The sequence below is a fragment of the Perognathus longimembris genome, chromosome 3, assembly GCF_023159225.1.
Source record: "Perognathus longimembris pacificus isolate PPM17 chromosome 3, ASM2315922v1, whole genome shotgun sequence".
NCBI lineage: Eukaryota > Metazoa > Chordata > Mammalia > Rodentia > Heteromyidae > Perognathus > Perognathus longimembris.
In genome coordinates this window covers 59,606,216-59,623,013 of record NC_063163.1, presented here as the reverse complement: position 1 = coordinate 59,623,013, position 16,798 = coordinate 59,606,216, and the positions used below count along the sequence as shown (strand labels likewise).

At 39.9% G+C, this 16,798-nt stretch overlaps 1 protein-coding gene across 1 annotated transcript in view; it reads left to right on the top strand.

Moving 5' to 3' along the window:
- The window catches only part of LOC125347617 (phosphatidylinositol 3,4,5-trisphosphate 3-phosphatase TPTE2-like), an 85,108-nt gene that overhangs the window by 4,586 nt on the left and 63,724 nt on the right, over window positions 1–16,798 (top strand). The window contains exons 2-3 of the mRNA XM_048340611.1: window positions 14,020–14,087; window positions 14,820–14,876. Of these exons, the coding sequence (XP_048196568.1) occupies window positions 14,020–14,087; window positions 14,820–14,876 (125 nt within the window). The remainder of the gene's footprint in view (window positions 1–14,019; window positions 14,088–14,819; window positions 14,877–16,798) is intronic.

Genomic DNA, 16,798 nt, shown 5'->3' with positions numbered 1-16,798 from the left:
TTTTTTTGTTATTGAGGATCCCTGAGAATTTACTGATCATTATTAACATGATTATTTCTGCAAATAATTATTACACTAGGGTTTTGGTGATAATTTCCACACATCTGCAGATTGTTCTCAGAAATTTTACTAAATTGATATTAGTTAATAATTAACATTAAACATAATACACTTAATGATTTACTATCCATATCCTTTAATATTAATGATTTATTACTGTTCTGCCCATCCAATTTTCCATTTTCTAGTGCCTTCCTCCATTTCTTGAAGACATTATATTTGGATAGAGTAGACCCTTCCAGTTACTATTTAGTGTTACTGGCTAGGCATTGTATTATTTGAAGCTATTGTGAATTGAAGAGCTTAATTTTTTTTTTGCCAGACCTAGGGCTTCAACTCATTGCCTGGGCACTGGCCCTAAGCTTCTTTTGTTCAAAGCCAGCACTGTCTGTTGATGAGGTACTGAGGAATTGAACCCAGGGCATTGTTGTGCATGCCAGGCAAGCACTCTACCACTAAGCCATGCTCCCAGCCCAAAGAACTTAATTTTTAATGAATATTAACTATAACATGCAGTATAACCATATTTGTCATGTGCATACACTGCATTTTAATGAGAAGAATCCTATCCTATTGCTTTTTTATCCCCTACTCCTTCGTTGTTTAATAGCCTTTTTATTTGCTATATTTTGCTATATTTACCCTCCATTATTCTTTTTATCTCCTCCTATTGATCTCTCCAAACAGTCCCAAAGTAGCAAGCAAGTTGTGTGTATGTGTAAATGTAGACATATGTGTGTGTATGTTTGTGTGTGTGTGTGTATAAAGTCTAGATTTCACCAATAAGTGAAAATGTGATATTTGCTTTCTGAGCTTGACTTATCTCAATCACCATGATCATCTCTGGCCCTGTCTGCTTCATTGTAAATGACAGGATTTCAGTTTCTTTATAACTGAGTCATATTCTATGTACTACAGTTCTTTACCTATTCTTCCATTGCTAGGCACTTCAGCTGAATCCACCATTTGCCTGTGGTAAACAAAGCTGCAATAAACATGGGTATACATGAGTCTTTCTTGTATATTGACTTGACTCCTTGAGATATATCCCCAATAGTAGTATGGCAGGATCCTAAACTCTGTCTATTTTTAGAACATTCAAAGTTCACCAGTATATTTCATAATGCATATAATATATTTGAATTAGATTAACCCAACTTCTCTTACTCTCCCTCTCTCAGGTATTATTCAACAGCTTTTTAGTATGCTCATGATGCCATCTTCATACACAGATACGAGGTATCGCAGCAATTTTCAACATCTAACATTCTCTTTTCCTCAACTCCTTGTAATCTCATAAAACAGTCCCACAGTGATGAAAAAGGTCGTGTTTGTGTGTATGATCCCATCTATGTTTTCACATATGTTTTTGCACATAGGAGAGCAAACATGTGACTTTTCCTTCCTGAACCTGGCCTGAAAACAATATAACTTTGTCTTTATGGATGAATAATACTCTATTATGTACATATACCACAGTTCTCAATTCATTCAATGGTTATGGGACAACTGTTCCCATAGCTTGAAGGATGTGGATTTGCAAATGCCTCTGTTATATCTTGATTTGCATTCTCTCAGATACATGCCCCAGAGTGTCATCACTGTATGGTGTGGTAAATCAGTTTTCAGTTCTTTGAGGAACCTTCATATCAGTTTCCATAAGGCGTGTACTGGTTCATATTCCCAGTAACAGTGCATCCTTCCTCGTATTTGCTGTTGTTTGTGTTCTGGGTGATGGCCATTCTGACTGAGGTTAGATGAAATCTCATGTTTTAGCTTATATTTCCTTAATAACAAGGGCCTTTTTTTTAACATTTCTTCATACTTATATTTCTTTCAAGCTATGTCTCTTCAGTTTATTTGCCCATTTGTTGGGTTACTGAGTTCCCTTTTTATGGTGATTTTATTTCTACAGAAGTTACCAAGGAGTCATTTGTAGTGCATCTTGAAAGTTTTATTCCATTAATTCTCTTCTGAGCTTTATTGAATCATTACCATGGGGTATAGTGTTAATTTACAAGGATTTGTTTCTTTTCAATTATTATTATTATTATTATTATTATTATTATTATTATTATTTGCCAGTCCTGGGGCTTGGACTCAGGGCCTGTCTTCCTTTTGCTCAAGGGTAGCACTCTGCCACTTGAGCCACAGCACCACTTCTGGTCATTTTCTATATATGTGGTGCTGGGGAATTGAACCCAGGGCTTAATGTATACGAGGCAAGCACTCTTGCCACTAGGCCATATTCCCAGCCCTCTTTTCAATTATTTTGAGGCGAGCAGCTCTTGCTTTGTGTATGGTCCAGCTGAGCTTTATGTACTACTGCTATTCTTCCTCAAATTGCTGGGTATGATAGATGTGCATCACTGATCCCAGTCATTGTGTCTCCATTTTAACTAAGATAACATGTGTGTACCACTTCACTCAACAGTTAGTTGAGATGGACTTTCACAAACTTGTATTGAACCACTGTCTCCAATCTCTGTTTCTTAGTAGATAAGATGACAATCTTCAGCCACCATACACCACTGCCCTATTTCCTCTGAATTCTCTGAAATGATAACTGGAGTGATTCTATATCACTCTTGCCTGCTGCACCCAATTTTAATATTGGTCAGAATATATCCAGCCCCCTGGTCATTCTGTCCAACCTACAGTGGAAGGCAAAAGATCATTGTAATCTCATTTATCAGACTACATAATAGGTGGTAAGAGGATTCTGAGATATCCTAGCAAGTTTTGGCCATAAGATGGAGAAGGAAAAAGAGAAGCAGAGTTCAAACACAGCTTTAATGTAAACTAAAGAAAAAAAGATGTTTTGACATATTCCTGGTATCCTGAAAGTTAGTCACGAAGAACTTTTTGTTCCTCCTTTAGAACCAACCAAGTAGCAGCAAATTTCTGTGTGGACCATCATCTTGTTCAGAACTTTCCCCCATTTTGTTATGTGCTTTACTTTTTATTTGTAGCTAATGTAGGTTTAGCATAAAATTTATTATTCTTCCCTGATATTCTTTATAATAATGAAATACCCTGGTTTTCTCCATTGGGTGGGCAATTTCCTGTTACCTGTCATATTTTAGTAGGGAATTTGAGCAAGTGCCAACTCTTAATTTTAGCTAGCCTTCTTAATAAAGCCTTTTATATCCGGGATCTTTTGTATCAAAAGTTTGGTTAACAGAAAAATTCTCTCCATTAGATACAGAGGTAAAGAACAAAGGGCAAGGTGGTCTTTGTGCTGAGATTATTTTACTGTGGCATCCAACCTTGGTACATCCTTCCCACTTTCAGTCTCCAGTGTTTAGGGAGAACTTATGCCTTTAAATCTCCAACATTCTATTCCTCAGTCTACAGTGCTACAAAGATGACCAGTACATTCTGTTTGGGGTTTCCATGGGAGCAACCATATGAATGTGGTCATTCCTCGCCGAGAGAGCTTTGGTAAGGGTCTGAGCAAGGGCAGTCTCTCTTAGGGTATACCCTCTATGTCATTTGAGGAGGTTTTTGAGGGAATGCTATAGCATAAGATGAGGAGAACAGAGGACTGGTAGGAGGGGATGTGGAGGAGTGAGGGTTGCCCGGGCCCCTAAATATGAAGGTTTTGCCTTGTGGTTATCTGAGAAAAGTGTGTGTGTGTGTGTGTGTGTGTGTGTGTGTGTGTGTATGCATGTGCTAGCACTGGGTTCTTAACTGTGGGCCTCAAATTTTTGCCCAGCTTTTTTACATTCAAGATTAGGGATTTCCCACATGGGCCACAGGTCCACTTTCAGCTTCTGTTTCGTGGGTAATTGGTTTCTCCTGGCTTTTTTTTCTTGGCTTGCTTTGAATGGAGATCCTCAGTACTCCTCAGTAGCTAGGATTATAGGTGTGAGCCACTAGTCTCTGGTTGGGTAATGTCTTTTTATTTCCTGTTGATTTCCTACTTTTTAACCTAACACATACCCACTCTGTGAAATATTGTAGAACGTAACACTTCCCCTCTCATGCTTTTTATTTATATTACAAAGTGTTTCAAAATAGAATAAAAAAAGCATGATTACTGTGATGTAAAATTAGCCTTAACATTGGATTTATTTAAATTTCTTTATTTAACTTACTTTCCTATAGGGCAAGTCTACTGTCTCTTAAGGTGTCTTATATTTCAATTAAAGTTTGTTGAAGATTCAGAACTTTTTCTTCTTTTGTTTCTGTAACTGAACCATGAACAGTAATTACAGAATGTATGTCTGACAGGATGGGTAAAATCTAAAGAACTGCAGATCTTATAATTTCATAAGCTGAGGATTTTAAAAGGTTGAGCACTTCCTAAAGAGTCCCATGTGTGTGATTTCCCTCTAATGTGTAGTATAACAAGTCTGTTTCAAACATAACCATCATGAAATTCTCATTTGTTTTCCTTTTCTTAGGTTATTTCCACAGTGAATGTACATGCTGATATCCTGATTATATTGTAGTATATTGACACTCGACAAATATAATATGTAAATCATAGGATTCAGATGCTAAAAATGAGTAAAAGTCCCAAGCTTGCTTTATGAAATTGGGAATATGTCTATACTTTCCTTAATAATAAATGTAAACTACATGGAATTGATATATAACACACTCAAAATTAAATACCTTGTATTGTACCTTTATCTTTCTTTTTTATCTTTTTCTCTTTCTTTTTGTGGTCATGGTACTTAAACTCAGAACTTTGGCACTGTCCCTGTGCTCTTTTGCATGAGGCTAGTGCACTAATTCTTTGCACCACATCTCCATTTCCATTTTTCTGTTTGTTAATTGCAGATGAGAGTCTCAGGGAGGTTTACCTAGGGTTGATTTCAGCCCTGAATCTCAGAACGCATTGCCAATAGGAAATCATACAGGTGTGTGCCAACACTGCCGGGCTTCATGCTGTTTAGACACGGATAGCACGAGCGACTTCCTATAACCTGTAGTATGGCGGCAGCTGGTGATTCCACCAGGAATAATTGGTGAGTAGATTTACTTGTCATCTGAATTTTAAAATATTTTTTTTTTTTTTTTTTTTTTTTGGCCAGTCCTGGGCCTTGGACTCCGGGCCTGAGCACTGTCCCTGGCTTCTTCCCGCTCAAGGCTAGCACTCCGCCACTTGAGCCACAGCGCCGCTTCTGGCCGTTTTCTGTATATGTGGTGCTGGGGAATCGAACCTAGGGCCTCGTGTATCCGAGGCAGGCACTCTTGCCACTAGGCTATATCCCCAGCCCTGAATTTTAAAATATTTTTGAGTATGGTAACAGTAGAGTGTATATATTATGGCCCAACAATAACAGTATGTAATTATTTTCATTTTTGAAAATAACTACTAAAGCAATTTGCTCATATTGTGTTGTAAAATAAGCCAGTAGAAATGACAATAGCTAAAAGTATCATATTTCAAACAAGCAACTCACAGTGAGTAGTTTGAAGTCAGGAGGATTTCAGATATGAAGTAGCTAAAGTAACCTAGGTAAATACTTATGAAACCAGAACTCTTATCTGAAATGCTTACATCATGTTGGATATGAGTCTTGTCCCAGGATACAGACCCATTTCTCTAAAAAGAGTCCAGAGAAAAAGAGAACACCAGTATAAGCAAGGAGTAAATACATGGGAAATGTAACAAAAATTTAGAGGGTTTACCAGCTTGATTTTCTTTATAATGTGTAAAGAAAAGAGTAGACATGAATGCCTAAATTTAGATGGCACTTCAGCTTTACTTTCTATATAATGAGTGAAATTTAATAAAAGAGGAGTCATGGCAGCAGAAATTTACATGGCTAGTATACTAGCCTAACTTCCTATACAGCAAGTGAAATAGAAAATAAGGACAGCAACCAAACCACAGTATACAACGGTGTGGGTCCCAAAGGTGAGAACTCTTTCTTTTGCAGAATTGATGATTGAATTTGAGCAAGAAACCTCACTTCTAGGAAAAACACTCTTGCAAATACAGTCTGCACAGTTAGTTATTTGTGAATTAGGGCTAATTTGGCTGAAAAAGTAAGAGTATGATTTCATGTGGTATTTTTCTGTGTATCTTTTAAATCTTCAGTGTTCAAGAGCTGCAGGAGAACACAGGGACGTCTGGAGCGGCCGGCCAGAACAGGTCAGAGACCAAAACACAGATAGGCAGGTGCATAAAAATGGTCAGAGGCTAAACACCAAGTTGATGGGAACTATTTTGAACATCACAGACGTGCAGCATTTATCTCTGCCAATCCACCCTTTCACAAGTTGGGTGAATGACTGAGACACCAGGGAGGATGGAGTTCTTGCTGCCCAGGCCAATGGGCTGTTGTTCAGGGCTGTAGGAAAGCATCTATCCGCAAAGTCACCTTTTTCCTAGTTTTGGACAACTGTTTGGCTCATTGACTCATCCTCCAGATTTCTACCTTATCTGGTGAATACTTTCTTTTTCTACACTTAATGCTCACTTTTGGCTGAATCTGAATCCAGGGTATCTGACTTGATGAATCAAGTGTATAGACACCATTTACCTGTGGTAAAGAGCAAACTTCTTGGCCTCAAGACATGATAGTAACTGCTAAAAGGAGCAGTGATGGTGTTTTCTATTCAAATCACATTCTCAATCAAAGACCTGAAGGTGTGTGAGTGTGATTGTGAGTGTGCATGTGTATGTGTTCAAGCATGCTTGCAAATGGCCTTTTGAGTACTGGTGGTATGGCATGTGCCCCTTCTGATTGTGTGCTCCTGGCTGATGCTTTAACTCTTGAACTGTACATTTCCAGTTCAGCATTTTTCTGGTGAATTGGACATTTCCAATTTCACAAACATTCCTACTCGGAGTGGCTTGCAATGTCTATCATCGGGCCTCAGCCCTGCCAATAAACATTATCATCGAGGGGAGCCAGTGGCTCACCTGTCCATTCCTGGCCATCCTGGAAGCACATCCAAGGTTCTCAGACTGAGGCAGCATAGCCACAAGCATGACTCTTTCTTAAGTAGCTTCATCCAGCACAGGCTTCTTAAGTCAAGCCTCAATACTGCAGAGAAGCATGGCAGTGATAGAAGAGGAGGAGATGGCAGATCGTGTGCCTACCATGCCGAAGGCCATGGTTTTAATACCCAGCACTGTACATATAGGTGATGATTTTATTGTACACTGTGCAGAATAAACATTTTTCTATGTGTTTAATTTCTTCACAGGGGAAATGCCCCTTGCCCTCTAAGGAAGGCCTCCCTGTCAGGGCCCTCATATGGCACCTGGCGAGTCCGTATACTTGTCATCTGTGTGTTAAACAATTCAGAATATTCAGAATATTGCAACAATAAACAGTATACATGACAGACTATCAGTATCAGTATGTCATTGTTTCAGTTTCCAAACTAAAAAGGCAAGAGTAGAACGGGACCATGTCAACTACTCCTCTTCTCCTTTCAAATCAGTACTAGGAACTGCAAGGCTAAATGAATAGAGTCAGAGTGCAAGTATGCAACTCACACTTATTGGAGGGAATTGAACCAGACTTCACATACAAAGTAGCTTATGGAGCCTGAGTCAGTTCCTTGTTCCCCTAGGTCTGTGACCTTAAGAATGCCACCATCACAGTCATTGGGATTTCTCCTCCCAGCTTGCAGATCCTTTTTATCAATCAGGGAGGTAGGACAGACAGCCTACACTAGCGCCAGCAAGAAGTGAACAGAGGAGTCATGGAAGCAGAAATTTACATGGTATATCAGGTTGGGTTCCTACATATTGAATGACAAGGAAAATAGGGACAGCAACCAAACCACGGTTTGCATTTCTGTTGGTTCATATGGTGAAAACTCTTGGTCAATGGTGCGTCCAAGCTTTCTTTTGCAGAGGTGAACATTTACTTTGAGCAAGAATCTTCATTTTCAGCAAAAATACTCTTGCCTGTATAGTCTGCATAGTTATTGGTGAGTTAGAGTTCAACTGGCTGCAAAATACATGCGTGAATTCATGCGGTATTCTTCTGTGTATATTTTAATACTTCAGTGTTCTTGAGCTGCAGGAGAACACAGGGACGTCTGGAGAGGCCGGTCAAAACAGGCAAGAGACCCAAATATAAATAGGCAGGTGCATAAAAATGTGCAGAGATCAAACACCAGGTTGGTGGGAAGTATTCTGAACATCACAAAGGTGCAGCATTTGTCTGCCCTTTCACAAGTTGGGTGAATGACTGAGATACCAGGGAGGTCGGAGTTCATGCTGCTCTAGTGAGCAATCAAGGGAACTCTTGGAAAATTTGTGTCAGGTGACCTGTGTATGAGTCCATATTCAAAAGGGCTGTACAAGATTTCTGTGACTGCAGTATCCAAGGATCATAAAGAAAGGAGCTTCTGCACTAACAATGTACCTCATAGCCCTGGGGAATACAAGTATCAAATCAAGTGCCTACAGCCATGGGGAAGTGACGTTTTTCCTGTTTTCCTAGTTTTGGACAATTGTGTGCCCCATAGACTTATCCTCTAGATTTCTGCCTTATTTGCCTAATGACATTCTTTCTCTACACTCAATGCAAGGTTTCTGATAGTGTGAATGTTGTAAGGTTATCATTTACCTGGGAGAAAAGCTTTAATCCTTTGCACCCAGACATGCTTGTAACTGCTTACTTGTGGAGTGACTGGGTTTCCTAGGAAAATGATTTCCCAATAAAAGAAATTAGAGACCTTTTATGTTTGTATGTGTTTATTTCTGTTTGTGTGGCACATGCATATGTGTGTTTGTTCTGGTATGATGGCCTTGCCCTTCATCTGCTTTCTGCTTCATGTCTGAGCTTTAACTCTTGAACTCTACATTTCCAGTGCAGTGTTCTGCTAGTGAATTGCAGATGGCTCCTCAAAAACATTCCAAGCCTGAGTGCTTTCAAACTGCTATCCTCTGGCATTAACCCTCTCAGTATCTGTTATGCTAAAGGGCGCCATTGGCTTGCCTGCCTTCCCTTGGTTATCCTGAAAGCACAACAAGGGATCATGAGGCAGCCTAGGCAGAAGTAGGACTCTATGTTCAGCGATTTCGGCCTGCACAGGGCTCTCACTTCACACTGCAGTGCCAGAGAAAAGTGCAAGAGGGAACACAAGAGCTGGAGATGTAGATAAAGCTCAAGTGGCAGAGCATGTTCCTTGTGCGGGGCCATGGTTTCAGTACCCAGCATGTAGAAAAAAGTTTGATTTTCTTTACATGATTCAACTTAATTTTCTGTTTTTGATTTTATTTAATTATTATTTGTGATAACACAATATTTACAGCCATTGTGGTTTGCAATGCAAGCACTAACATCTATAACTTGAGTTATCTGTCATCTGATTGTTAAACCATTTTCAGTATGGGTACAATACACAATCCTCATGACAGTTTATCAATGTCCTCTTGTAATCATTTTTTTTTTTTTTTTGGCCAGTCCTGGGCCTTGGACTCAGGGCCTGAGCACTGTCCCTGGCTTCTTCCTGCTCAAGGCTAGCACTCTGCCACTTGAGCCACAGCGCCGCTTCTGGCCGTTTTCTGTATATGTGGTGCTGGGGAATCGAACCTAGGGCCTCGTGTATCCGAGGCAGGCACTCTTGCCACTAGGCTATATCCCCAGCCCTGTAATCATTTTTTGTATTGCAAGTAAATAAAAGTGATAGAGTTGGTCAACACATACTTGGTCATGGTATGCTGTGAATGAAAAATAGCAACCTAATCCTTATTTAGATGATGTCAGTGCCTATATGCAACTTGTTCTGAGCCAGTGGAGGTAAGAATCCCTAGATGAAAATAGCTAACAGGCCTCCTTCATACTCCAGAAGTCTGATACCTGGAAAGGCATACTATCAGAATCGATGAGAATCCTTCTTCTGCGTTGTTGTTCCTTGTTCTTTTGGAGAGGCAGTTAGAAAAACAGCCAAGTTAGTGAAAGCAAGGAGGGAGAAGAGCAGACTTAGAAAGCAGAAAATTAGATGATACAAAACACAGGTATTTAGAAGTGAGTTGCATTTAACTAAGCACCATGACACCAGTAAACATTGTGTTAGGTTTTCCAGGAGGAAAAATTCTTTAGTCTTGTATGGAAGCTTTCTTTATCAGAGTTAGAAAGGTAAATTCCTGGGTAAATTAAATTTATTTCTAGGAGAAAATGGAAGTACCATTTTCACTTAGCTAAATATGTAAAATTCCCATTTCTACTTATTGTTTAGTGCTAGGTCAACAATAGCAAATTTTAATTGAAAATTAAGTCTATAAATTCACATGATATTTGTATATAATTTAATGATTTAGGGATGAAAATAAACAATCCAGTAAATGCTGATCAAGCTTACCATCAATCTTGTATCACAAAGTGTATTTCCTTAAGTATGTGAAAATGTAATTTTGCCATTATTCCAAAGAAAGGGTGAGAAGACAACCAAAAGTAGTGGGGAAAACACCAGTGTATGCCCTGCAAAATGATTTGTCTCAGAATATGAAGTCCACAAATTCATGAGGCATCTGATTATATCTGTATTTTTTTGTTCCTATACCAGATCTGAACATGAAGTTTGTTCAGGACATGATGGTGGCAGGGTTCCTGAAATGCAAGATACAAATAAAGCCATAAAATATATGGATAGGCAGGTGTATAGCTAGAAGTTTCTGCTAATGATATAACCACATGTGAATATATTTGTGCCTATGTATATATTTATATATTATATATATATATCTACCTACAGACACATGGACACACACAAAAGTACATTCATGCACCTTGAGATGAACACTTGAACGAAAAGAAGCACAGCTACCATGAAAGGACTGGTGGCATGTCCGATGTAGCACATGTCAGAAAGTGAAAGTTTCTGTGTTGGACCACCAGTACAGCTTGAGAAATGAAAGAAAAATGTATACGAAAGTGCATGCCTGTCACACATGCCTTCAATAATGACTGTGTGGTGAATAGAAATTAGGGGTAATCTCACTGAGAAGCCAACTTTGGAAAGAAGTTATTGAGACCCTCATCTCAGCTACTGAGCCTGATATAGGAGCTCACAACTCAAATAGCCCTCCGCTCCCGTGCCTGGAGCATAGGAAAAATCAGATCATGGAATGATACCTAAAGCACACAATGACCTGGGCCATTGCTCCAGTGGGAGAATTGGCAGTATGGTTCAAGTGGTAGAATGTTTTGCTTGAGCGGAAGCAGCTCAGGGACCGTGCCCAGGTCTTGAGTTCAAGGCCCAGGAATGGAAAAGATAAATAGGTAGAAAAGTAAATAAGTAAACAAATAAAATTAAGGTAGAGAAGCTTCTTATGATATGTCTGTCTTTCTCCGTTTCTCTCACTAGTAACTTTTCTCCCTTACTTTTTCTCCTCTGGTATAAGAAACCCAGTTTTCCTAAGATATTATCTCGACCATGTTCCCTGTTCTAAGAAAAATACAGAAATTCAGGAGTTATACAACAGTCAGGATCAAACTAAACACAAGTATTTCTTAAACTATCTGAAACAGTAATGTGGCCCTTATTCCAAAAAAAGGGGGAGAAGAGAACCAAAGTTAGAGGGAAAAACACATAGTCCACCCGTGTATTACCTGCAAAATGATTTGACTCAGAATATGAAGTCTACAAACTCATGAGGCCTCTGACTACATCTGTATTTTTCTGTTCCTATAGAACATTGGAACATGAGGTTTTTTCAGCATATAATGATAACATATCTGAAAGGGAAGATACAGATAAAGCCATAAAATATATGGACAAACAGGTGTACATCTAGCAGATTCTGCTAATCATATGTCCCCCAACACACACATACACACACACATATGGACACATACAGATGCACATTCACATGCCGGGAGCTGGACATTGGACACAAAGAAGCACAAACACCATGAATGGACTTATGGCATGTGCAATACACCACATGTCAGAAAGTGAAAGATCCTGGGTTGGAAAACCAATATGGGTCAGGAAATCAAAGAAATATGTATCAGAAATGTTAAGCCTGTCAACATGCCTTTGACATTTGCTGTTTGGTAAACGGAAATTTCAGGTAAAATCATTGAGTAGCCAGTTTAGGAAAAAAGTTATTGAAACCCTTCTCACCCAGTAATACTATTCGGAGTTCACAGCAAATTAACCACCATCCCCCCGCCCTCCCCCTCCCGGCATACTGCCACAAGCATAGGGAATCAGATCATGGAACAATACCTAAGGCACACAATGACTTGGGCCATTGCTCCCATGGGAGAATTCAAAGTGTGGTGCAAGTGGTAGACTATTATGTTTGAGCAGAAGGAGCTCAGGGACCATGCCCAGGTCTTGAGTTCAAGGCCCAGGAATCGAAAAGATAAGTAGATAAGTAAATAATTATACAAATAAAGTAAAGGTAGAAGTGTTTTTGTATGATCTCTTCGTCTTTCTTTCTCTCTATCCCTCCTGCCTTTTCCCCCTTCCTTTCTCTCCTCTGGTGTAAGAAACCTGGTTTTCCTAAGATGATATTTCCCCCATGTTACCTGATTTAAGAAAAATACAGAAATTCAGGAGTTATACAACCCTCAGGCAATAACTACAGAGAACGAAAAAGCGAAAAAAGAAAGCATTGGATATAGGGGGATGTGGATGGGCGTCTTAGAAAGGAAAATTAAGGAGGAAGAATAAAACAAAAAAGCAGAGGAAGGAAATTTTTTTTTAAGTTTTTATTATAAAACTGATGTACAGAGAGGTTACAGTTTCACATGTTAGGCATTGGATACATTTCTTGTACTGTTTGTTACCTTGTCCCTCATAACCCCCTTCCCCTCCCCCTGTCCCCCCCTGAGGTGTTCAGTTCACTTACACCAAACAGTTTTGCAAGTATTGCTTTTGTTGTTGTTTCTCGTATTTTACCCTTTGTCTCTCAATTTTGGTATTCCCTTTGGATTTCCTAATTCTAATACCAGTACACACTGTTTCCCATACACTCAGACAAGATTACAGAGATAGTGTAGATACAATCACAAGAAGGTGATACACGAACATCATCAATAGGAAGGAAATTTTTAGGTGAGGTCTCCACTCAAATGCAGCCACTGAGGCTGACTCATTGGGGATTGCAGAAAGGGCTTTGGCTCCTTGGTGAAGGAATCTCAATGTGTTTTATTCTGCTGTACACATCACTTGGAAGTGACTCAATTTTCCATCAGCACCTATTCCGTGTGTGTGTGTGTGTGTGTGTGTGTGTCTGTGTGTGTGTGTGTGTGTGTGTGTGTGTGTTCAACAGTTTTGGAAGGAGGAAAGGAAAACAGAAAATAGGCATGATGTGTCATTGCCAACACTGGAGCCATCCATTCCTGAGGAATGTGTGGGTTGTGTTGTCTCTGAATTCCTGTTGGTACTTTCCCATGCCTCCTTTCCCCCTAAACTGTCCACCTGCCTCTGTGTTATATTCTAGAAGGGAAGACAAGCCTAGAAAATGCAACCTCTGTCTGAAAGGAGAAAGCAAGCTTGCAATAATCAGCAAATTTACTTTTTGCCTTGTTCTTTTCCTTGGTGATGGGCATGGAACACTGGGTCACCCCACCTCATGGGAGGGTTCAGTGTCTACTCAACCCATGCCTAGACTTCTTCCTTCATATTTTCATGAAACTGTTTTACTAATTCAATGGCCAGTGAATCCAGGTCATAAACAAAGACCTACTAGGTTTTTTTGTTTTTTTGGTTTGTTCAACATTTGTGGATCCTAATTTAATGAGGTGTGCTCCTTGGAATGACAAATAGTTCCATGCCTTAGGTTCCTGAAGTAACAATTTTTGCACAGGTAAAACAATTGAAATCTCGTATTACATTAGCTACATGTTTGTTTAACTTTGAAGGATATAAAGAGTCTCTTCTACACATATTTTCCATATTTTTCTGGGTATGCACAATTCTTTGATGTGTATATCCTAGCTAGGGCTTAGACATCAATGTATGCATAATATTTTCGTTTTGTACTTAATGCCATCTCTTTACAACTGTGGTTCTAAGGTATCTGAGTATGACTTCTTTATGGGTAGCATCTATATCCAGAACGCGAATGAACACATGACATTAAGGCAAGTTCCTTACTGTTCACATTCAAAAACATTGGGTTCATTAATGAAAACAAATTTCAAATGAAAGACATTGGACATTGACAGAGCGAGCCATGGAGCAAGAGAGAGAGAAATAGAGACACACAGAGAGACAGAGACAAAGACAGAGAGAGACAGAAAAAGGATTAAAGAATGCAAGAGAGTATACATGTATGTGGGAACAGTGAAGTCATCTAAATCTCTGGCTTCAACTCAGGACTTCTGGAATATTCTGCTTTTGTGCTTATGACTGAGGCTCTGCTTCTTGAAGCACACTTGCAGTGTATCATTTTGCTGATTAAGTGGAGATCGACCTCTGCAGAAACTTCTATGCTGGATGGCTTCCTATTGCTGTCCTTGGGTCTGGCAAATTCGGTCGATGGAATTACACATATGAACGAAGAAAGGCGTGCACATCCATCCAAAGTTAGGGTGAAGGCTTAAGAGGGAGGGTCATTGAACAGGCAAGCCTAGGCATAAAGAATCACCTAACCGTGGGCAGAAGTGTAGCAGGTACAAGGCTCTGAGTTGAAAACTCCTTACTGGAGAGAGGGGTGGCCAGGAGCAAAGAGCTCGAGATGTACTTCACTTGGCAGAGTCCTGGTGTAGCATACACAAGGCCCTAGTTTCCTATCCTAGTAGCATTAAAACAAGTGGTGGTTTCTTCCCCCATTGACCCACTTAATTTGTTGTGTGATTTTGATATATCCACAGAGACGACTGCGGATTACAAGCCGTTGTCGTTGAGTCCAAAGAAGACAGTATCGATGGGTGAGTTGATTTTAACTGAGCCATATATCATTTTGGAGTATGATGACTCTTCTGAGTCCACAGTACTGCCTCTCAGTATCTGCATGTAGTCACGAACGGTTGAGAAACCTAGTAGAAAATAACAGAGCAAGTGAAAAGACATTTGCTCTTGGTCTGCTGTGAAGTGAAGTAGTATCACTGAAACCCTTAGGTTATCACAGTGCCTTTCAGCTACTCACAATGCGCCAAGGGAGCTGGGAAGGCCTTTCTGAAACCAAATGGTAGGCCCAGCAGACTGTAGAGCCCAGGAGAAAGAAGCTAATCAATCCTGAGTCGAACCTTGCTTCTTTTGAACACTGCCACCCTGAAGGGCCCACAATCACATTGAATGGGAAGTCCTGCTTCCATCCTGCTATTCCTTGTCCCTATGTGAGAGGCAGGACAGACAGGAGGGAATAGAGCACACCTGCAATGTGGAAAATTAGATGGCATGTAACTCTTGAGTTTCTGTGAAGTGAGTTGAACTTAAACAAGAAGAGGTCATTGTTTGACCTCAGGTTAGGTAGACGTTTTAGGTCTTTATTATTCTTAAATGTTGCATAAAGGCTGGGAATGTGACCTAGCGATAGAGCTTACCTAGCACGCATGAAGCCCAGGGTTTGATTCCTCAGTACCACATAAACAGAAAAAGCCAGAAATGGTGTTGTGGCTCAAGTGGTAGAGTGCTAGCCTTGAGCAAAAGAAGCTCAGGGACAGTGCCCAGGCCCTGAGTTCTTGCCCAGGACTTACAAAACCACAAATACCATCTTGCATAAAAATCATCTTTGGCAGGTGTAAAACTTTCATTTTTCCCAAAAGCCTCTTTTCAGTTTCCATGCATGTATGGGTAGTGAACATACCTATACAAGTAAAGAAATGTGGACACTGAGATTTGCGAGGTTCGCGGCAAGATATCAAGCACTAGAAAATGCCAGGAGCCTAGTTTCTACCTGTTCTCAACATAGTATCTGTAGGAAACGTTCTAAGTTTGTTTCTATGGATCAAACAAAATATGTCATGAAGGGAATGTTACATGTCCCTGTTGTGTTGGAGACACTGTGTAAGTATCAGCAAAATCTAAAGGGTATTTCTTTCAGAATGCCTTGGTATGAGATTTGGTAGATTGCATGTGGGGACAAAAGAATCCTGGAAGAGCAAAACTCAAAAGAATTTTCAAAGACCAAGGAACCGGTAGCAGTTGGCAGAGACTAGAGGAACCTAGAGCACCAGGTGTGGCTGGTTCTCCAAGTTCCCACTCATCATCACTGTGGATGAATCCCTGCGTCCAATTTTCCACTGTTCCATTTTATCCAACGGGTGGGAAGATAGCTGAGCAATGGCTGGGGGTAAGAAATTAGTCTGAGGACTTACTGAGGAATTCCTGAAGAGTAGGAAGGAAGATGTGTCCCTCTACATTGTAATGAAACTCGAGAAAATAGACTACACATTGGTATCAAGATGGTAGCTCCTTAAATATGCACTCATCATTTTCTTCTTTGCAAAATTTGAATGTTTTCATTACTGCCACACGAAAACTCAATTCTAGTAAAAGATGTCAGACTTGAATTAGGTCTACACAAACGAATATTCAAAGATTACTTAATACCAGATTCAAGGGAAGGTAGTTATTGGACCCCCAAAAGTTATATTTATGAACAATATCTATGCATTCTTGTCCATATTGAGAGCAGACAGCCCAAACCCAGCACACATTGTCCAGAGGCCCTCCTGCAGGTCTCTGGGTCTTTGTCCTTGTGTTAGAGCATGAAGCCTCTTAGGATGGTGAAATTTAGGTGTTGATGGAGGGACTCAAGGATGAAGAACTTAAATAGTATAGAAGGGATGTGTACTCAGGCAATACAATTGAATTGGGGGAAGAAAAATATGGTGACAAAACCCTGATG